Genomic DNA, 23,641 nt, shown 5'->3' on the forward strand with positions numbered 1-23,641 from the left:
TTTAGGGATTAATCGTCAGAGTTGAAGATTTGTTTACAATACATTAGAATTGTAAATCTAATACAAGTAGAGTCTCTTAATTACTTCACCATAACTTCAGACAGAATCTATGAATCATTAAATGAACTCTGGTCACTATCCACAAATACCACTCCAAAGCAATGCCCCCAAAATTGTGGTCGGCAGTGTAGCTACAGAGTGCCTCCAAAAAGAATTTGGGAATTTGAGGCCCCACATGCAGACTTGCTGTTCGGCGCTGCAGAGTTGTGCACAGTGTATTACATCAGGGAGGCCAGAAGTACAGCGTAAGGAAGACATGCCCACAAAATCTATTAAAACTAAGCTGCGCCTGCAGAAACCTCTTTCAGTCTCTTGCATTGAAATTACCGTTTAAAAACTTTAAATTAAACTGGGACTTGGACTTACTTCATATATCAGCATTTTGTTAAAATTATGTGGCAAAATACCAACATTTTTGAAAAGCAGTATCTGTATCAGGTCATAGCCAAAAAAACTCCCGCTAGGTTTTCGGAAACAAAACATGCTTTGGTAAGAGTGGGTGCAGAAAAGGGGACTATGTAATTTGCCAATTAAACCAAAAAATAGTTGTGTTTTCCCACCTACTCTATGAATTTCATGTGCAGCTATGTATAATGTACTTGTCACAATGTCTGCTTTCTTGCAGAGATATTTATATATAGTTCTATAAAGTGCGGATATTTGATACATGTGCAATAAACGTAATTAAATATTTCATATGTACATTAAAAAGCCTTTGCATCATTTATAAGCAGTATGAGTTATGCTGGCATATGGTAAGACTTGGTGCATAATACTAATAAAAGTGGTGTGTGTTTATTAGTTTGTTTGTGGGTGGTTTTCTGGTAACAGTATCATTTCAATTATATTTAAACTTACTGAATAATTTGCAGATTTTGCACGTTTTAGGGTAAACTTATTGCTTACAACTATATCTGCTGCTTGGTCTTAATGGTCAATACAAATGGGTTCATTTTACAATGAAACAGGTTCTTGCGCCCGCTTTCACTAACCGTAAAATTTTCAGGCGTAAGTGCTGGGCAATTAGCCCAACTCTGCGTCAGCATTGAGTATTTACCCGTCGGTGCGTACCTTGACAGATCACAAGTTCAGGATTTAGCTCGTGCGCATCCCAAACTTGCGGTCAATTTACGCCATCATACCCACCGCAAAATCTGCCTCATTATCTCACTGACTGCTGGCCAGGTAGAAGTCATCTCAGAGTCGGGGTGCATTGTACCTCCAATATTGGCACTGGAGGAACAAGTACATCCCCATCTCTCTTAACCTGTGCCTGCATTGTCAGCATTACAGCTCCCCTTCAAATACGGTCACATAAAAAGGTGGACCAGGAATGCTGTTACTTTCCTTTCAGATGTACAAAAGATCCAAATGGAGCTTGTTTTCAAAAGAAAATGTGGAAGCAGTATCACCTTGGTAGGTATCCTTTCATTATAAAGTTCACGATCATCAGGCTGGATTTAAAGAAATCTTAAATAAGAGAAGAAAAATTGATGAGGGACAATTTACACAGATATATTTTAGCTATACACCAAAGGAAACACAGCACCAACAATATCACAATAAAGTCATTTTAGTTTTTGTGACAAGAGCTGCACAATAAAAGTTAAAATGATGCAAAAGATAAAAATTGTTGTAAGATTGCGTCAGTTGTTTTCACAGAAATCCTAGGCTTCCGAGAAATGAGTTGGACAGTACCTGATTGAGAGGTTTTCCATAAATCTTTTAAAATAAGTCACAAGCTGAGTTTCTGCAGATTTACCTATTGTTTTAGAAAAGCAGGAAGGTTTTAACAACAAAGGTTAGGAATTATGTTCATGCTTGCAGATTGCTCCCATGGGCAGTTCTCAAATTTACACATACAAAAGGCACTGAGTGGAGACAAGGCATTTCCCAACATAAGAAAAAGCTGAGTCACTGACATTCCTGAATAGTTCTCAGCAGCTGGTTATGAAGTGCCATTGGTATAGGATGCTTTTCTGCCACATTGACTGGTATAGTAGGAGCATATAACAATGATTGTGGAGAAGTTGTAACATTTATTGTAACTATATTCACCACGCTGTAAGCTATTCAAGTGCAACAAACTGCGACCGCCAAATTTTCTTTTTGGTTAAGTGATCCTTAATATAGCAAGTAGAACTTTACATACAATATTGGCGTACTCTTAAAGCACACACCATCCTTCCCTACACATGTAGTCGAGTGTAATAATTACAATATATTTGAAAACCTCAATAAGCCAAATCAAGATAACATTAGGCCCAATTTTCTAAACCCGGGGCCTCACGTAATCCAATGGGGAGATGTGCATTTTCAAAATTGCCCAGTATCCTTTTGGTTGCAAGGACCACTCCAGATCTCTGAAGGTGGCAGGTCAGTAACATTAAATCAATGCAGATTTTTCCATCAATAACACTAGGTTTCAACAATATTGTATGTTTCAAAATAATAGTTTCTTTAATATAAAAGGAAGACTTCTATTCCATAAGTTGTACTTAAAACAGACATGCAACAAAAAAACACTTCAAATTCAAAGTACACTGAATGTTCATGGATTTTTGGGTCTGTATAATTTTTGCAGAATGTAACCCACTTGTGATTAGATTTAAAAAGTCACCGCTCCTTCCTAGGCCACAAGAAAGGATTTGGACATTGTATTGCAATGGAGGGAGTTGGACAAATTGGTCAAATCTCAGTTAATACCATGACAATGGTGTCATTCTCAATGTGTGCCCTGCCCAAAAAGAGTGTAAGTATCCCTAAAACCAACAGGACAAGGGCTATAAAACACGATTTCGTTGAAGGGGAGAAAGAAGGAAAGTGGTGAGAATCGTTCACTTTGCATGACTGGAGAGGAAAGTCCTTTTCAAGGTGTGGAAATTTCTCCCCAAGTGTTCCAACTTAATAACAAAACATACCAATGAACATTTTAAATATTTATATCGGGTACTTTAATGTGCATGATGCAAAAGTAACATCTTATCAGATTTAGACAGAAGCAATTTGAACTGTTTCATGTGAAGATCTGGTAGTTTTACTAAGCATTTAAAAAAAAACATACTTGCAATCATTGCACTGCAAAGACAGCATCATCTTCCAACGGCACTGTTACTGTCCCCATCCACTGATCACTGAGGGTACATTATTGTATGGGTTCAAAATATTCAGCAAGTTCCAGTTTCATAGTGAAGGAGGTTACTTATATCACGACTCAAGTAATACTTAATATTTTTTGTTAATTTAGCAGCATTAGTTAACTTTCACAGAAACAGTATAATAGTAGTGTTGATTAAAAAATAGTTCGAAAACTCCAGCCTACTTGAAACCAGCTCCAAATTTGAAAGAAATAGTATTGTCCAACAGTCCAAGCCAATAAATGTATACAGCTCAACAACTTAAATTAAAAGTCTGTTGCTTGAATAGTTTGTCAGTAGCAACACATTCATTCATCAGGATGTAACTAGGTGGATATAGGGCGTGTCACTATTGTTGTCTTCTGTCCATACACAGGCTTGAGTACTAATTTCACATCATCTACTCCAGGTTTGTCCTCTGAACTACAAAAGCCAATGAAAATGGGCTTTGTAACAGAAGCACAGAGCGAATTTGATTTTGTCATAAGAAAGGCTAATTTTACAAAGGGGCAATATAGTATTAAAATAATAAAATGGAAGTTTTAGATATCAATCTGATGACAAAAAGTGATCTGATCAGAGACACTGCAGGCAGGTTCCAATAGAAATTAACTGAGTTTAGCCAGATTCATTGGGCACCACTATTTAATATGGATGGCAGATACTTGTGGAGAAACATCATAGTCTTGAGGAATAAAACAAAGTGCAGGGAATACACAGGAGGTTGAACTATTTTGACAAATGTGGACAGACCTGCTGGAGATTTCTAGTATTAACAGTTTTTTGTGCATCTATTTGAGGGAGGTGGGTCTTTGAATCTTGACAATCTTTCACTACCATGTTAAAATGTCATTATACAGGATTCCAATTATGCTTCTAAATAGTCGTAAAATCACAATGCCCAACAAATTACCAAAAATGCATATATGTAACAAAACAAAAAATGATATCCAGTTTTAAACAATATATTTTGCTTAAAGGGTCTTAGGAGATACAAAAAATGTCCTGTTGTGTGGTTTATGAGGTCACTTATGAGGCCCATGGCTTTGTGGCACAGTATTTTATTTGAAAATTATTTTTAAAAAGGTGCAGAAGGTAGAGAATTTATTAAATTAAGTACTTTTATCTGTGAACACGGGAAATTTTAAAAACCTAACAATTGTTGTGCATGTCAGAATAGCACTGGATAAAGGTTTGGCCTGTACAGCGTCTGTAAAGTAGGAATGACTTCAAACTTTGCCTATTATTAACCTTTTTACCCATTTACTCAATATACAGAAATAGTCCTTGTAACACCAAACTGTCTTCTCTAATCTCTATGTAAAAAAAATGCCGAATAGGTGACGTTATGTCAACTTACTTTGTAAATACAGTAGCCATGATAAACAAAAGTAATTAGTTCACTTGCTCATGATGACATGACTTGGGATACCAAACTTAATCTGGAGGAAGCCCAAAAACCGGTTAATAATTTCCAGTTCTAATGTCTGGCATTAGTCCCAATCCCCATATTAATGAACTTCAAGTGTCCCATCATCAAAAATCAGTAGTTACATAGGTAATGGTAGGAGAGAACATTGAACCACTGAGTACTGCTTTCAATAACAATACCACTTTACACCCCAGAGCCCTTCAAGCTTTTTTTTCACCTTATGCAATAGGTTCCAGCAATTAGCAAATCAAAATATCTTAAACACAAATTAACTCAACATCAAGTTGTATGACTATATCATTTGAAAAGATATTCACACTGTGTCTCAGGTTGCATTGGTTCTGTTGATGGTAACAAAAAGACTTTAGTAATGTTGTTTACAAATCAATCTCAAAGTGCAGATTTAGTGTTAAGATTGCAAAGACCACAAAAACAAAAGGATCAAAGTAAATTCTGAAAATCTGTGCTGAATTTTACAAAGATTACTTTCCAAGGAGACAGCATGGCAGAAATTATTCTTCATATTAACAACTTAATTATTCTTTATTTTATTATTCAGAGAAGAATACATACAGATTTTTTGTATCACAGGGCACTTGAATAATACAGGGGTTGTTAATATAGTTGAGCACATGGAGGAACACATTTTTTGGGCTCTTGATAATCTGAACACATGCCTGACGTTTAGGTAGTTGAGAAGGACATAGATGGCTCTGCTTATTTGGGGAGGGGGTCTAGCAGGTTCAGGTCATTGTCCTTTGTGTGGCTTTAGGAGCCCAATCTTCATATTGTTATTCAATTTTTACTTATTCAACATTAACATATCTGAATTATTCAGGAATACCACGCTGAATGAGTGTGCCAATATAAGAATGACTACCAACAATTATATAGAATTCAGCAGTTTTCCTAGAGTATTATATTAATGTGTGAAAGATATAAATTCCAATTGGGGTGCCAAAGCTTGCACCAGTGCCCCTGCGTTTGGGATGGGCTGGTCAGACAGAAAAGGAAAATTCTTCCCAGGCTCTTGGTACTGATCATCATCCGATCGCCCCTGCTGTAAAATACAGGTGTGTGAAGCCAATTGAGGATAGAATTGGATGGGGATTGAATAACGACCAACATTCGCATGTGAAGAACGCTCATTTGAATAGGTACCAGAGAACTCCCAGCAACACTATTCACTCAAGTGATAGTAGGCTATTCAATCACTACCCAATCCGATCTGCACCTGGCTTTCACGCACATGTATTTTCCAGCATGGGCAATTGGATAATGATCTGTACCAGGAGCTTGGGCAGAATTTTCCTTTCCTGTTTGACCGTCTCTTCCTCGCAACAGTCAGCACTTTTAAGAGATGAGGAACGAAAAGATAGAAATACCCAGCAAGGTTGCAGGAAAAAAAAAGCAGCTTAAGAATGTAAGAAGTTTGAACTGGACAATCTGTAGCATACTTCAGTCAAGAGAGGACCGGTCAAAGATTTCACACACACATCACCTTACTTTAAATCTTGATCATTTAAAAAGTTAAAAGAAAATTGCCAATGGTGCAGAATAAGGCAAAACTCTAAACATTGTACATGAATTACATGTGGAGCTAAGCACCTCAAAGCACAGAAGGTTCACAAAGTTTCAGGATAGCTTCTACAAGTAGTCTGGTAGTGACTTTGAGGCCAATTTGGCACTAATCAGAGCCAAGAAACAGATTAGATGTCACCTTTATAGGTTCATCTGAGCTGCTTGATCCCTATTGGTTAGCTTTTACTTGTTAAGGTGGCAAGGCCACACAGTAAAATCTTAAATCACATGTGGGTAGCTGTGATCAGTACAAGTTGCTCAATCAGGTTCAGGTTCCCCGCAGCCCAGCCCCCCCCCCCCCCCAAGATTAAAAAAAATCTCCCTTTTCTCTTTTTAATCATTTTTGATTAGGGATAAGTGAACTGTAAACTAAACAAACATGTGGAGAGGGCACATTTCTGGAAATCAGCTCACTGATGTCCCATACACCTTTCAAGTTTTACTGCCACACTGCCAGATGTTAGCCTCTTTGAAATAAAGGTAATGTCACCTAGAAATAAATCCCCACAGACAAGGCTGCAAATAAGAGTACCTAAACATTGCAGGTGTGTGCTGAACTAACCAATATACATTGATCTGGGTTAGTTCAGCACTTATCTATAGTGTTTAGTTACCAGGAATGTGGCTTTATTTGTCTGTTGTGGTATAGTCCGAGGTGACATCACCTTCAAAGAGGCCAACTTACTGCAGTCTGACATCAAAGCTTGAACATTACCGTGCCGTCAACAAGATAGGGATTCCAGGGGGAAACAAAACATTGTTCAGTTGCTTAGAGTGGAAATATTACTATAAATTACAGAATGCATATTCCCCAAAAGCCAATATCTTTATGGCTTTAGTTGTGTATATCCTACTCTAACAACATTGTTGAAGTTAAAAAGAAAACCTAGTGTCAGGAATTCTCAGCAGTGAAACCCAAGAATTACAAATAGGTGACAACCAACAGTACTCAAGATCAGTAGGTCTGTATTCCAATAGCATTAAACTCCGAGCAAAGCCTTTTAGTTATGGACAAAGGTGAAGAGGGCCATGGAAGGCAGTGAGAGAATTTCCTTCTGTAACCCTCCAGATGCAATTATTCATAGGCCTCATTCTGTACAATTTAGTTAGAAAAAGAAAATAGTGAAATAGTAAAAGTTAAGATTTTTTAAAAGTCAAGAGAACCTAAGAGAAGAGCTTTCATATGTTGTGGATCATTGAGTGTCCCATTATTATTCTGTGATCTAGGTTTTTCCTTTAAAAAAAATTATATATAAAAACTAAATAAACCTACTGTTTCCTGGTCCATAATATTATTCTAATCCATAATGAAGCAGCAATGAAAATTTATTAAAAGTAATTAATGTAATCACTATATAGCAATGAGACTGGTTACTTATTACAATCAATTATACCCCTTAAAATAATCCCTTCAAAAACAGTTAACATTTTCACCCGACTGTACTAAATGGATTCTCAGTGCAAACCAGAGTGGCGATCAACAGATATGCACACTTACAAGAAGTCACATACTGTTAGCTTGGTTTAAACATAAAACAAATGCACAAGATGGAAAGCCAGGAGGTCAAGAATCATTTTCTCCACACATATATATGTAGCACAATCATCCTTCATATATTTTTTGCACCTTTACTGCTACAGTTGGCACTAAAATGATCTGCAGCAGTCAGAAGCGAGAGACATAAAATAATGTTAAATGGTTTGCCTTAAAATAAAATAATTAGAAAATGTTCTGCTCCTACAGCAGATTTGCTCAGTACTGGCAAACAACATTTCCTTGGAGAGAATGGGAAGGTGAATTCTACCAGTTAGGCAGGGCCAAATGAAATGGGACGTCAATCCCAAATATAATCCTTAGCATCATTTTTTTTTAAACTGTCCAGCAGAGGTCTCCGTGCCGTAACCCATGTTGCTGGTTGACTGCTCCTTTCTTGGTTGCTATGACCGCTGCTCTGTAGGTCTCATCTGAATGTCTCCAATCTGAAGTCAAACCAGAATCAATGGTCAGTTAAATAAAGCCATTACATACTTTTAAAGTATTCAAAAAGTGACAACTGTAGATGCTGGAAGCATTCAGAAAGCTCAAGTAATACTAAACTGCATTGCACTTTGATGCTAATATATAATAGGGTGCCAGGACAAAATACAATGAGATCCATAGCAGATGCAAGACCATTATTACCAATCATTTATAATACTTTGTCCTATATGAAATTAAACTTAAAAATGTCATCATTGTGGCACTCTCAAAATAATAATTAGACTCACATTGAGTGTAACATTTGTGTGTGGACATTAGAACATGTTCTGCTCCTACAGCAGATTCTCTCAATACTGGCAAACATTTCCTTTGAGAGAATGGGAAGGTGAATTCTATCAGTTAGGCAAGGCTTCAAAATTCTCATCCTCGTTTTCAGATCCCTCCAGGGTCTCGCCCCTCCCCATCTCTAATCTCCTTCAGCCCCACAACCTCCAAAGATGTCTGCACTCCTCTAATTCTGCCCTCTTGAGCATCCCTGGTTATAATCGCTTGCCCATTGGTGGCCATGCATTTTGTTGCCTAGGCCCCAAGCTCTGGAATTCCCTGACTAAACCTCTCCGTCTCTCTACCCTCCTTAAAACCTACCTCTTGTACTAAGCTTTTGGTCACCTGCCCTAATTTCTCCTGGTGTCTCGGTGTCAAATTATTTGTCTCAATACTCCTGTGAAACGCCTTGGGACATTTCACTACGTTAAAGGTGCGCTATGAATACAAGCTGTTGTGTGCCAAGCATAGCCCACAAAGCAGTTTTATCAACATTGTGTCGATTATTTTCTTCAAATTCTCATTTAGGAGATGGGAATTAATGGTGACTTCGATGAAAACAGATGGAGAGAGAGTTGTAAAAGGGGCTACTGATTCGCCATCACCGCTTTGGAACTATCGGACAAAGTCAAAATCTGCCCCCGATTTCAGCCCGGCCTACTCCAGAACGAGACCCCCATTGAGGTTGTGTCTCACCACTTCAGTTTGGCACCTACAAAACTTGGAAAAGCATCAAAAAAGCTGAAAGAGCCACCAATAATGGTGACAACTCAAAATACAACTGAAAAACATTCTAAATAAAACCCTCGATCAAAGCAACTGCTTCAAGGTGACAATCTTATTTTAAAACATTGGATTTCAGAATTTGTATTAACAATTCTATTTTTAAACCTGAAGAAAATGCAGATATAAATAACCTAAATGAAATACATGCTTGAATTGCCAATAGCTACAGCAAGTGACCATGAGGATCGAGGAGAGCCAGCACTAATCCATTGATTTGCTTTTTTTGGAGATAGTGAAGGGGGTAGATTGAACCTTTAGTGCTGCTAATAAATTTATTCTTCCACACTGAACTTTAAAAATAAATGTTTTTTTTTTTACACAGAATATGTAGCACAGAAACAGGCCATTTGGCCCAATCAGTCCATGCCAGCACATATGCTCCACTCGAGCCTCCTCACATCCTTAATTGTCTATCAGCATAACCTTCTACTCCCATCTCCCTCATATACTTATCTTCCTTCCTCTTAAATGCATCTATAATGCCCAGTGGTAGCGATTTCCATATTATCAGCACTTTCTGGGTAAAGAAGATTCTCCTGAATTTCTATTTGATTTCTTGGTGACTATCTTATATTGGTAGCTTCTAGTTTTGCTCTTCCCCACAAGTGGAAGGACTCTCTCGTCAACTCTATCAAAACCTTTTATAATTTTAAAGACCTCTATAAGGTCAACCCTCAGCCGCCTTTTTTTTTTTAATTAAAAAAAAAAGAGATCCAGCCTGTTCATCCTTTCCTATTAGGTGTACCCTCGCATTTATGGTATCATCCTTGTAAATCTTATCTGTACCCTCTCCAGACCCAGTTGGCTCATCCTTTCCTTTAAAAGCAGATTTAAAAGCCTGCTCAAAACCTATACTTTCAAGTATGTTTTCAGTCATCTTGACCAACTTCTACTGCTGTCCAGCATGAAGTTCCTCCTGAGAGATTTTCTACATCTTGGGAGATTTTCTACATTAACAGTGCTATACAAGTGCAATTGCTGTTGAAAAGATAGAGGGAGAGATTGAGATAGAGTGACTGGAGGGATTCTCAAACTCATGCTGTGCAATGAAATATCCAAAATTACTTGAAGACGGATTGCTACTTGCCTGAACATGAGGAGGTGCACTCAAGATGTAAACAACAGCACTGGCCAAATCCTCTGCCTTCAGACACTAAGAAAAAGGAAACCAGTCGTCAAATATAGCCAGAGATAGCCAACCGGTAGAAGGCAAACATGCATTTAATATTGAGTATTGAGTCTATACTGTGCTAAAAGAGCAAAGTACCTTTTAAGGGAAAAGTGGACAAACATTAGAAGCAGAAGGTGGTACAAGGCTACGGGGAGACAACGAAGTTAGTTTTGGATTGCTCAAGCAAAGCTGGACTGAACAGCCGCTTTGTTTTTTTAAATATTAATTCCTGGGAGGTGAGTGTTGCTGGCAAGGACAGCATTTCTAGCCCATCCCTAAGTGCCCTAGAGGAGGAGTTTTTTCAACCGTTACAAGCCGCATGGTGAAGGTACTCCCATAGTATTGTTAGGCAGGGAGTTCCAGGATTTTGACCTAGTGACGATGAAACAACGGCAATAGTGGGGGTGAAGTTGGGGGGAGGGAGACTTGAAGGTGATCGTGTTCCCATGCGCCTGCTGCCTTTGTCCTTATAGATGGTAGAAGTCGTGGGAGGTGCTGTCGAAGAAGCCTTGGCGTGCTGCTGCAGTGCATCTTGTACATGGTACACACTGCAGCCATGGTATGCTGGTGGAGGAGAGAGTGAATGTTAAAGGTGGCGGATGGGGTGCCAATCAACCAGGACGTTTTGTCCTGGATAGTGTTGAGCTTCTTGAGTGTATTGGAGCTGCTCTCATCCAGGCAAGTGGAGAGTATTCCATCACACTCCTCACTTGTGCTTTATAGATGGTGGAATAGCTTTGGGGAGTTAGGAGGAGACACACTCGCTGTAGAAGACCCAGCCTCTGACCTGCTCCTGTAGCCACAATATTTATGTGGTTGGTCCAGTTAAGTTTCTGGTCAATGGTGACCCCCAAGATGTTGATGGTAGGAGATTCAGCGATGGTAATGCCGTTGAATGTTAAGGGGAGATGGTTAGACTCTCTCTTGTTGAAGATAATCATTGCCTGGCATTTGTGTGGCATGAATATTATTCATCAGCCCAAGCCTGAATGTTGTTTAAGTTTTGCTGCATGTAGGCATGGACTGCTTAATTATCTGCAGGGTTGCAAATGGAACTGAACACTCTGCAGTCATCAGCAAACATTCCCACTTCTGACCTTATGATGGAGGGAACGTCATTGATGAAGCAGCTGAAGATGGTTGGGCCTAGGACACTGCCCTAAAGAACTCCTGGGGGTGTGATAATTAGCCTCTAACAACCGCAACTATCTTTCTTTGTGCTAGTATGTCTCCAGCCAATGGAAAGTTTCCCCCCCCCCCCCTAATTCCCATGTGCTGTAAACTTTAATGATGCTTAGATTTATCTGTCCGACTCTGATCATTTTGTCCAACGTGAAGGACAGCTGTCCAATCCCACTGATTGACAGGACATTGTGACTTATTTTACAAATGGTTTCAGGTGAACAAATAAAAGTTCTCTCAAGTTACAAAACTAGAGGAAGGCACAATCCCTCTATGTGGGCCTCACTGCCACAAATATTGGTTTCAGGTCCAAACACTGCTGGGCTCTTGAATCACCCAATCATCTTGGCTCTCAGATACACTGCTATTTGCTAGATGCAAAGATATTTTTCCAAACTTGAGGAAACTGGCACTCCTAGCACGAAGCATACCTTTCTACAGGACTAGTGTGGACTTACTTGCCTTTGCTAGAGACATTTAGAAATAGCAGGAAGAATCCACAGTTCATCATTTATAATATCAAGAACGTTTATTATTTCACTATAAACGGCAAATAGTAGAATTCTTCCCCCAATGTTACGAATTGTTCAAATTGAAGTGTATCCTATGGGTGAACAGGATAACTTGTTGCACTTGTGGCACCTGTAGATATGTAGTTCACCAAGGTGCCTTTTCTAACACTCGAGGTCTAAACTCTGATCAGATCATGTTTCAGTCACTTTTAATTCCTCTCCCGTCTTTACGTAAAGCATCTTTCACCTCTCCATTTGATTTTATCTATTCTTTTAAAAATCTCCTTAGCGGGAATAAAAGGCAGAAATGATGGATTGGTAAAGCTCCCACAACTATTTTTTTTATAATATAGAAAACAGCTATTCTAAATTTCTAGTTTAGCACTAAATGTTGCAAAAATACAGTTCATTGAGCTAAGAGGGCCAGTTTCTATCTATGTGTCAGTTCTAAATGTTTAAGAAGTGATGCAATGCAAATCCTGCCAACATTCAATTTTCTGTTGCAAGCTCATTTGCATAATTATTCACAGAGAGGTTATCACGAGGTGTCCACACACAAGGACAAGACACTCAGTGCCAACAGCTCCTGCTGTCTCAACACTAATAGCGCTGATGGATTTTAAAATATATTCAAATGAATAGTTTGACCCTCTAACTGTAGCTCTGCTAAAATGTAGTTCACAGTGCTAAAACTGCAAGAGACTCCTGCCTCACTAATAAAATTATTTCGATCCCTAAAGATTTAGAGACAAGCTGGATGCTGTTAATGGCACAACTGCCGTGATTTCCTGCCCCCTGCACCCCCTACCCCCAGGGAGAGCGGTTATCAAACTGCATGAAGATCTAAACAAACTCAGTTATACTGACTTCAGATGATACTTAGAATCTGGGCTGAAACTTTACTGTCCGTACTGAGGGAGTATTGTATTGTCAGAGGCAGAAACAAGAGAATATGGCTATATCTAACACCAAATCACATCACATGCACATTAGCCTCCAGTCAATAAAGATGAACCCCTCAGCTCTTACAAAAGACTCTCAAAAGTACAGAACTTCATGAATCAACCCTCAAAGAATCAATAAATTCTCACTCAACTCCCACACCATAGGTGTTCCCATACAGTACCAAGAATACAAAATTAAGTCCACCTTTGTCCTTCAAAGCAGCACAAAGATGGAATGTTCATTGCCCTCAAGAGGCAGGTCTACTCAACTCATTCACTTGATTAGTGTTGTGGAATATTTTACAATACTCAACACAAGTCTGATATTGAGGGTACAGTCTTTTATTCGCATGCACAGGGAGACAGCCTGCTTTGTGTCTTTAGCTAAGCATCTCCAAATTGATATAGCATGCACATGATTTGTATACATTCAAATGATGCGTTGTACCAGGTCTCCGCCTACCTTCTAGAACATTCCATATTACATCCTTAATCTTAATTGAGCTACCAGGTGTCCACCAACAGTTAAGACAGTGGGCAGTTGCAGTCAGTATCAAAAGACAGTTGTGGTCAGGACAGTTGGCCTGATCGCTGGCCCACATGCGGTTGCAACCATTGTTGCCTTAATCTATATACGATACTGGCAGTTGAGGTCAGCATCTCTAGCAATAACACATTTCGCTTTAACTTGTTTTAGCCTTGTTCCGCCACACAAGCTGTTGCCAAGCTATTACTGATTTCTTGTCACACAAGCTATTGCCCAAGCTAAAGCAGGCCTATGGCTTCTTGTTGCTTAATTTCTCTGTCTCCCTTGTGCTCCCCTTTCAATTTGAAACTGAAAATATTCCTATTTTCTGTTGTGTATCTGCTTCTGTTTTACCATAGCCCAGCTCAGCACAAGAAATACATGTTTACACTTGATTCCTGGTTCCAGGAGTTTCCTGGATAGCTCAGTTGCTAAAAGTATCTAGCCAGTGTGGAATTGAACTCTACAGATCAGAAACGTCAGTTTCAATTTCTGGTCTGTGTTAAGTAGCTGATTTTAGCCAACCTCAGCACTGGGGAGGGGGGAGATGGACAAACAGACAATGCTATTCATTGCAAGTGTCAAGGTGGCTCACTGGTAGCACTCTCGCCTCTAAATCAGAAGATCAAGAGTTCGAGCCCCACTATGAACCTGAGCACCTTGTCGCACGCTCCTTCCGCTGTTTGTACTTGGCTTCCCTGTGCTCCCGACGAACAGACTCTAGGTGTTCGCCGCCTTCTTGGATGATTCTCCTCCACTTTGAGCGGTCTTGGGCCAAGGATTCCCAAAGTCGGTGAGGAGGTTACATTTTTTTCCAATGAGACTTTGAGCGTGTCCTTGAACCGTTTTATCTGCCCTCCTGGGACTCACTTGCCGTGAGGGAGCTCGGAGTAGAGTGCTTGTTTCGGGAGTCTAGCACCAGGCATGCTGACAATGTGGCCCGTCCATCAGAGCTGATCGAGCATGGTCAATGCTTCAATGCTGGGGATGTTGACCTGAGACAGAACACTGATGTTGGTGCGCCTATCCTGCCAGTGGATTTGCAGAATTTTGCAGAGGCAACACTGTGGTACTTCTCCAGTGCTTTGAGGTGCCTACTGTACACAGTCTATGTCTCTGAAGCATATAGAAAGGCAGGTATCACTACTGTTCTGTAGACCATGTGCTTGGTGCCAGGTTTGAGATCCTGGTCTTTGAACACTCTTTTCCGAAGGCTGCACTGACACACTGAAGGCGCCGGTCTGCACTTATATTGGGTCTGTGGTGGGTCCGTTGGTAAGGATCACAGCTTGCATGTCATCGTGAAGCAGACGGAGAATGATGACAAATTTTGGAGGATGGTGACAAATTTTTGAGGACGGCCTAAGTTGAGAAGGACACTCCATAATCCCTCACAGTTGACAGTGCCGAAGGCCTTTGTGAAGTCAAAGGTGGCCATGTACAGAGGTTTCTGCTGCTCGCTACATTTTTCTTGGATTTGTCACATGGTTAAGATCATGTCTGTTGTGCCCCTTAGTGGGCGGAATCCACATTGTGACTCTGGGAGGAGCTCTTCAGCCACTGGGAGCAGACAATTGGACAATTCTTGCGATAATATTCCCTGTGGCAGACAGCAGGGAAACTCTTCTGTACTTACCACAATCGGACTGGTCACTTTTCTTGAATTTGGTCACGATTACGGCGTCTGAGATCGCCTGACATGTTCTCCTCCTTCCAAGTAAGGGAGATGAGGTCATGGATTTGCGCCAAGAGTATTTCTCCGCCATGCTTTAATACTTCGGCAGGCATTCCATCTGCTCCCGAGGCCTTGTTTTTCAGTTGTCGAATGGCTCTTTCAACCTCATGCTGGGTTGGGATTGTGAAGAGGTGGTGACGGGTAGCATGCTGTGGGATGGAGTCAAGGACAAAGTCTTGGTTAAAGAGATCTTCGAAGTGCTCCTTCCAGTGGCCACTGACTGCCTCTGTCCTTGATGAGCATCCCTCCTTCTTAGCTTTCACTGAGATAGGACCTTGAGTGCTTGGGCCGTAGGTGGAGTATACAGTACTCCAGGTGTGGCCTCACCAATGCCCTGTATAATTGTAGTAACACTTTACTCTTGTACTCTAATCCCTTTGCAACAAAATCTAACATACCATTTGCTTTCGTAATTGCTTGCTGTACCTGCATGTTAACTTTGTGATTCATGTACAAGGACACCCAGGTCCCTCTGAATGCAAACATTTCCCAGTCTCTCGCCATTCAAAAAATATTTTTTTTTCCCCCTACCAAAAAGTGGATAACTTCACACTTCCCCACATTGTATTCCATTTGCCATGTTCTTGCTCACTCACTCAACCTATCTATATCTCTCTGCAGCCTGTGTCCTCCACACAGCTTACTTTCCCACCTAACTTTGTTTCATCAGCAAACTTGAATACGTTACACTCAAACCCTTCATCCAAGTCATTAATATACCGATTCTTACGGTACCCCGTAAGTTACAGTCTGTCAACCTGAAAAAGTCCTGTTTATTCCTACGGTTTTCTGTCCATTATCCAATCTTCAATCCATGCCAATGTATTACCCCCAATCTCATGAGTCCTAATTTTGTGTAATGACCTCGTGTGGCACCTTATCAAATGTTTTTTGAAAATCCAAATACATTACACAAGCTGGTTCTCCCCATATCCATCCTACTAATTACATCTTCAAAAAACTCAACAAATTTGTCAAACCCAATTTCCCTTCCATAAAACCATGTTGACTCTGCCTGATCATATTACGATTTTCTAAGTGCCCTGTTACCACATCCCTAACAATATTGAGATTAGGAATGCTAAGAGAGCACGAGAAATTCTTGGCCAGTAAAATTAAGGGAAACCCTAAGATGTTCTATAAATATATTAAGAGCAAGAGGGCAACTAAAGAAAGGGCAGGGCCTATTAGAGACCATGAAGGTAACCTTTGTGTGGAGGCGGAAGATGTTGGGAGGGTTCTTGACGAACATTTTGCATCTATTTTCACAAAGGAAAGGGGCAATGCATATACTGTTATCGAGGAGGAGTGTGATATTCTGGATGAAATAAATATAAATATATATATATATATATATATATATATATATACACACACATATAAATGTATAAAATATATATATATATATATATAATATAGATAGATAGATAGATAGAGGGGAAGTATTAAGGGATTTAGCAGCTTTGAAAGTAGATAAGTCCCCAGGCCCGGATGAAATGTATCCCAGGCTGTTAAGCGAAGTAAGAGGAAATAGCAGAGGCCTTGACCATCATTTCCAGTCCTCTTTGGATATGGGCATGGTGCTGGAGGATTGGAGGACTGCTAATGTAGTACCCTTGTTTAAGAAGGGAAGAAAGGGATAGGCCGAGTAATTACAGGCCTGTCAGCCTAACCTCAGTGGTGGGAAAATTATTGGAAAAATCCTGAAAAAGCAGGATAAATCTACAGTTGGAAAGGCAAGGATTAATTAAGGACAGTCAGCACGAATTTGTTAAGGGAAGATAGTGTCTGACTAACCTGACTGAATTTTTTGAGGAGGTAACCAAGAGGGTCGATGAGGGTCGATGTAGTATATATGGACTTTAGCAAAGCTTTTGATAAGGTCCCACATGGTAGACTGGTTAAAGCCCATAGGATACAGGGCAAAGTGTCAAGTTGCATCCAAAATTGGCTTGGAGGTAAGAAACAAAGGGTCATGATTGATGGATGTTTTTGTGACTGGAAGGATGTTTCCAGTGGGGTTCTGCAGGGCTCAGTACTGGGACCCTTGCTTTTTGAGGTATATATCAACAATTTAGATTTGAATATAGGGAGTATGATTAAGAAATTTGCAGACGACACTAAAATTGGCTGTGAGGTTGATAATGAAGAGGAACGTCATGGGCTTCAGGAAGATATCAATCTAATGGTCAGGTGGGCAGAGCAGTGGCAAATGGAATTTAATTCAGAGAAGTGTGAGGTGATGCACTTTGGGAGGGCTAATAAGGAAAGGGTATACACATTAAGCAGTAGGCCACTTAATAGTGTAGATGTACAAAGGGACCTTGGAGTGCTTGTCCACAGATCCCTGAAAGTAGGTCAGGTGGATAAGGTGGATAAGGTGGTTAAGGCGGCATACGGAATGCTTGCCTTTATTGGCCGAGGCATAGAATACAAGAGCAGGGAGGTTATGCATAAATTGTATAATACTTGGGTTAGACCACAGCTGGAGTATTGCGTGCAGTTCTGATCGCCGTATTATAGAAAGGACTTGACTGCACTAGAGAGGGTGCAGAGGAGATTTACTAGGATGCTGCCTGGAATGGAGAATCTTAGCTATGAGGACAGATTGGATAGGCTGGGTTTGTTCTCATTGGAACAGAGGAGGTTGAAAGGAGACCTCATTGAGGGGTACAAAATATTGAGGGGCCTGGGCATAGTGGATAATAAGGATCTATTTCCATTGGTGGAGGGGTCTATTACGAGGGGGTATAGTTTTAAGCTGGTTGGTGGAAGGTTTAGAGGGGATTTTAGGAGGGCTTCTTTACGCAGAGGGTTGTGGGGATCTGGAACTCGCTGCCTGGAAGAGTGGTGGATGCAGAAACTCTCACCACTTTTAAGAGATGGTTGGATAGGCACTTAAAGTGCAGGAACCTAGAGCTGGCAATTGGGATTAGACTGGATGACCTTTTGTTGGATGGAGCAGATATAATGCAAGTACTGCAGGGAATAGAATACGGCCAGGGTGATCTCCTGGACTAGTTTCGATCGCCTGGATGGGTCGGAGAGGAATTTTCCCAGATTTTTTTTCTCCCAAAATTGGCCTGGGTTTTTGCCTCTGCCAGGAGATCACATGGCTGCAGTTGGGGTGCAGTGAAGAATGTTTCATTATAAGGGGTGTCGCAGTTGTGCGAGGCGGACTTGTTGCTCTTTGCCTTTCCATCATTGTTCATAGGTTTATATGTAACCTTTAGAGCTGCTGACCAAGGCCGTGTGGCTCTTTGTCAACCGGCACAGACACGGTGGGTCGAAATGGCCTCCTTTTGCACTGTAAATTTTTATGTTTCTATAATAGATTCAAGCATTTTGCCTACTACTGATGTCAGGCTAACTGATCTATAATTCCCCATTTTTTCTCTTCCTCCTTTCTTAAATAGTAGGGTTATGTTTGCTACCTTCCCATCCTTGAGGACTGTTCTAGAATCTAGGAAATTTTGGAAGATTAATGCTAGTGCATCCACTATCTCTGCAGCTACCTCTTTTAAAACCCTAGGAGCACGTAATCAGGTCCAGGGGATTTGCCTCCGCTTAGTCCCATGAATTTCTCCAGTACTATGGGCCCAAGTTTCCACATGATTTGCGCCTGATTTTTTAGGAGCAACTGGTGGAGAACGGACTATCTTGGAAATCGCAATTCTCCACATTTTTATTTCTGCAGTTCTCGTCAGGTAGAACAGTTCTACTTTGGAACAGAATTTTTTCTTCAAAAGGGGGCGTGTCCGGCCACTGACGCCTGATTTCAAAGTTTCCACAGTGAAAACGTACTCCAAACTAAAGTAGAATGGAGCAAGTGAAGATTTTTGTAGAACTGAAAAAACCTGTTCTACTCATTAAAAAATCAGGCGCAGGTTACAAATTAGGCGTCCAGAACGAGGTGGGGGGGGGGGGGGAAGGGAAGTCATTAAATTCTACAATAAATCCTTATTTATACTTATACAAATAAATCCAACCTGAATAAACATTTATAAGCAAAGAAAAGATTAAATAAACCATCTTCCTACCTGTGTGAAAGTGCTTCAGCCAGGGAGAATTCTGCAGCCATTCGTGCCGCTGAGCGGGAGGGGGGGGGGGGGGAAGCCGTTCGTGCCGCTGAGCGGGAGGGAGGGGGAGGGGGAGAGAGAGAGAGAGGGGGAGGGAGGGAGAGAGAGAGAGGGGGAGGGAGGGAGAGAGAGAGAGGGGGAGGGAGGGAGAGAGAGAGAGAGGGGGAAGCGGGTGTCGGGTCGGGTCGGCGGGGGTGGTGTCGGGTCCGGTCGGGGGCGGGGGGGGGGGGGAAGCAGGAGCTGGCCGTGGGAGGAGCCTTATTCACACAGCCCCAGTGAGGCCATTCAGCCAGGGCTAGGGGCTGCGTGCTTCGGGCCCCTCCCACACAGTTCGGCGCCTGGAGCGCACATGTGCAGAGGTCCCGGCACGGTTTTCAGCGCAGGGACCTGGCTCCGCCCCCCCACAGCTCGTGCTGGCTGCGCCGAGGGCCAGAGGACCTGCAAGTAGGTGGAGAATACAGAGGATTTTTTAGGCGTGAAAAACGGGCGCCCAGCTCGGAGGGGCGCCCGTTTTTTTTCTTGTGGAAACTTGGGCCCTATGTCTTTACTTGTACTGATTTCTTCAACTTCCTCATTCTCTCTGGATCCTTCGTTCATTATTTCCGAAATGATTTTTGTGTCTTCCATCGTGAAGACAGATGCAAAGTATTTGTTTAATGTCTCTACCATTTCCTTATTGCCCATTATAATTTCTATGTCTCTGCCTCTAATGGGTCCACATTTACATTCACTAATTTCTTCCTATTTACATGCAGAAAGCAAGCGCAGGCAGCGGAAGGAGCATGCGGCAAATCAGTCTGCCCACCCACTCTTTCCTTCAACGACTGTCTGTCCCACCAGTGAGAGAGACTGTAATTCCCGTATTGGACTGTACAGTCATCCAAGAATTCACTTTGAGTGTGGCAGGAAGTCTTAGCAGGATTGGCTAACGAACAGAAGATAGAGTGCAGAGATAAATGGTTCATTCTCGGTTGTTTATTTATTAACCCTTTTTCATTGCACAATACGCGATCTAAAATTGCCTGTCTCTAGTTGGTTCCTCAACACGCTGATCCAGAAAACGATCTTGTATACATTCCATGAACTCGCCCTCCATACTATGTGCAAATTTGGTTTGCCCATGAATATCGTATTACCCTTGTTACACGCATCTCTAATTTCCTGATTTATACTTTGCCCTACATTACAATTACTGATTGGGGCCTACAAACAACTTGAATCAAACCATAACAAACAACTTATAAACAAATTCACAGATACATTTGGAGTCCGAACATTGCCAAAATCACACTTTTAGTCTAAATATTGCTGCTGGACACTGAAGTGAAGATTGTGCTCTATAATAAACATTCTTGTTTGACACTTCATAATTAGTTGGCAGGTCTAATTTCACTAAAGCTCAAATTGTACAATTTGCAATGCAGTATAAATTACAAGTAAAATCACTGCATGCCTAAATCAATGGCTGAACAATCAGATGACTCTTGCCATCCCCTTCTTGCTATTGATGAAACACCGATTTCAGCTACTTGCATTGCAAATAAAATTACTGACCCACCTTCCAAATGCTGTACAAACAGAAATAACCCCGATGTTTCAAAACAACCAAAAAAAAAATCAATCAAGAAATGATTTCAGTCTATCTTTGGCTAATGAATTGACACTTGGTTTTCATTTTGTTTGTGCAAGCAAAAGATTTCCTGTGCAAATTACAGTCTTTGCTTCTTTATACTTTTCTTTGAAGACACATAAATTTGAGGGCTACACTTCAATTATGATAAAGTAGCTCGACAGAATATAACCATACAGCGCTGAGTGGATCTCCCATGGTGCTGCTCACGATAAGTCAGATGATGTACTGTTTTATTATGAGAGCATTATACCACACAAATTATTCTGCTTCTAAAGGGGAGGAATCTGGCCTGTTCCACTAAGGCTGCAAAGTCTCTTTGCTTGTAGATGAGGTTAAGTTTTCAGATTGTCAGGCAAATTTCCACATGCATGTCAATCTGCAAACTTCACCTCACCAAACCAATTGACCTCAGCATGAAATGATTGGTTTTCTTTCTCTTTGTTTTATCTTTTTATATTGTTTTACAGGTCATGCGCTATATGCTTAAGTGCAGATTCGGGATACATAGACTGAAAGTCTGCATGCGAATATCTATCTATAAATCTAGAAACAATCTCAGTCTGCAGTTCCATGAATCCATACCCAAGCAAGGAATTAATTAGAAGAGGGGTGAAAAATGATGAGAAACTCCTGTAAAGAACTGAAATATTGTGCAGAAAAAAAGACCATGCCTTTATATAGTGCTTTATTATTCTCAAACATCTCAAAGCATTTCACATAGAATTATTTACTTTGAAGTGGAATCACTTACGTTAAAAAAGCAATGTTTAAAGAAGAACACAGGAAGGTTTCACAATTATTCACCATGGATTTTGGAAAATGTCTCATGTTGCATGCCGGATATTTAAAATTCCAATTGGGAATCAAGAACATTTTTACGTATTGGCAAAAGTTCCATTTTGCTCATGCTTCACAATTGCAATTTCTAGGAGAACAGTAACACACACTTTATGTCTTTGGTAGTAAGTGCTAATCAGCAACCATAATTAAAATTATAATTAATGAGATATTTCTCAATGGTATAATCCCACAGATATTATACTGCATGACATTTGTGGACTAAGCAAGAACAGAAACTATGCTAGGAACCTGTTTTTTTGTGTAAAACAATCCAAGAAATAGGTATTTTACAAAGTAATCGCTCTTTAAAACAGAAAATGCATCCAACTTTGTTGGCATCACTGTGGGTTAATATTTATGCAATTAATAATCTGCCATCTAAAATGTAGCACCAGTATTTTCAATAATGTTCAGGATTCACAGATGGGAAATTATTTTTGGTGTAATATAGCACGAGGATAATATTTGAATACATTGGGGACTCTAGTTGGATTTAAGCACCAAAATCAATAATGTCAATAGATTACAATTTTGTAGCTTGTTCCAATAATATTAAGGGATTACAGTCGGAGAGCTGGAGACAGGTTAATAGTCAGCAATTTGGGGGCCGAATCCTTGTGTCAGCGTTTGCCGACAAAAACTGGCATGGACTGGACTCGCCTCCCTTCAATGCCACACCAACTTGAACCGATTTAAAAATTCAAAACTTTCCCGAAAGGACATTCTCCCAGGAGCATTGGAAACACTTTTGTCTTCAGATTATACTGTATAATGATAGATAGCATGGAGCTGATCATGTGGACCGCATATATTATATAACAAAGATTGTCATCCATTTTGTAAACCTGAATTTTTGATTTAAATCCAAGTGCATCATCACATGCTAATTAATTTACAGAGAATCTACTGCAAAGAAACAGATTATTTGGTCCAACTGGTCTATATGGCAGTGGTAATGCTCCACACTTTAATTACCTCTTCCTAACCTGCTCCCATATCCCTCTATTCCTTTGTCCTTCATGTATCAAGCCTCCCCTTAAGTGTATCAATGCTATTGGTTTCAGCCACTCCAAGTGGCAGCAAGTTCCACATTCTCACCAGTGTAAATAAATTTCTCTTCACTATTTCAGATATCATATTGATGGGGGTGAAGGGCTCATTGAGCTACATGCGGTATTTGCGTCAAGGTTATGCTTGGTTTCTCTTCTCCTTTCCATGTTTTCAGGTCACCTCATGCATCAGTGTCTAAACCTCCCCCTTTTAGGCCTCAGACACTTACAATGGTCACCAGGGAGTTAGTAACAAAGGCATACAAAAATCTACTTACACAGCAGTTTGGCTTCCATACCTTAAGGCTCTCGTATGTTGCTGCAGCTTTTTCTGGGTCATTGTTATGAAGCCTGAATGCAAACTCTGTTTCCACCAATCCTGGAGATACCGACTATAAAAGGACATGAAGTAAAATTACTACAAAAACATCAGCTTGCATTTATATAGCGCTTTTAATGTAGTAAAACTTCCCCAGGCGCTTCACAGGAACATAATTAGACAGAAACATTGACAACAGCCAGACAAAAAGAATACTCCAGCATGTATTTATTACTTTGTTCTCTTACTGCAAACTATTACCCAAAGTTGGAAAACTGGGGTTCTCCTTGTAAGTGATGGTGACAGAGTGGCTTAGCAGGGATGGAACCCTATTCCAGGGCCTCCATGTC

General features: G+C 40.5%; 1 protein-coding gene across 2 annotated transcripts in view; it reads right to left on the minus strand.

Moving 5' to 3' along the window:
* Positions 1–23,641, minus strand: part of dhrs11a (dehydrogenase/reductase 11a) — a 128,692-nt gene that overhangs the window by 25,791 nt on the left and 79,260 nt on the right. Inside the window, exons 5-7 of one of the 2 annotated variants that reach the window (XM_070857187.1) lie at positions 23,272–23,364; positions 10,389–10,454; positions 6,517–8,190 (exon numbers count right to left, since the gene is read on the minus strand). The exons of the other annotated variant lie outside the window; for it this stretch is intronic. Of the exons in view, the coding sequence (XP_070713288.1) occupies positions 8,149–8,190; positions 10,389–10,454; positions 23,272–23,364 (201 nt within the window). The 3' untranslated portion in view covers positions 6,517–8,148. Of the gene's footprint in view, positions 1–6,516; positions 8,191–10,388; positions 10,455–23,271; positions 23,365–23,641 lie in introns of those variants that run through there. 2 annotated transcript variants of the gene reach the window in all.

The sequence above is a fragment of the Pristiophorus japonicus genome, chromosome 16 (genome assembly GCF_044704955.1).
Source record: "Pristiophorus japonicus isolate sPriJap1 chromosome 16, sPriJap1.hap1, whole genome shotgun sequence".
NCBI classification, from domain to species: Eukaryota; Metazoa; Chordata; class Chondrichthyes; family Pristiophoridae; genus Pristiophorus; species Pristiophorus japonicus.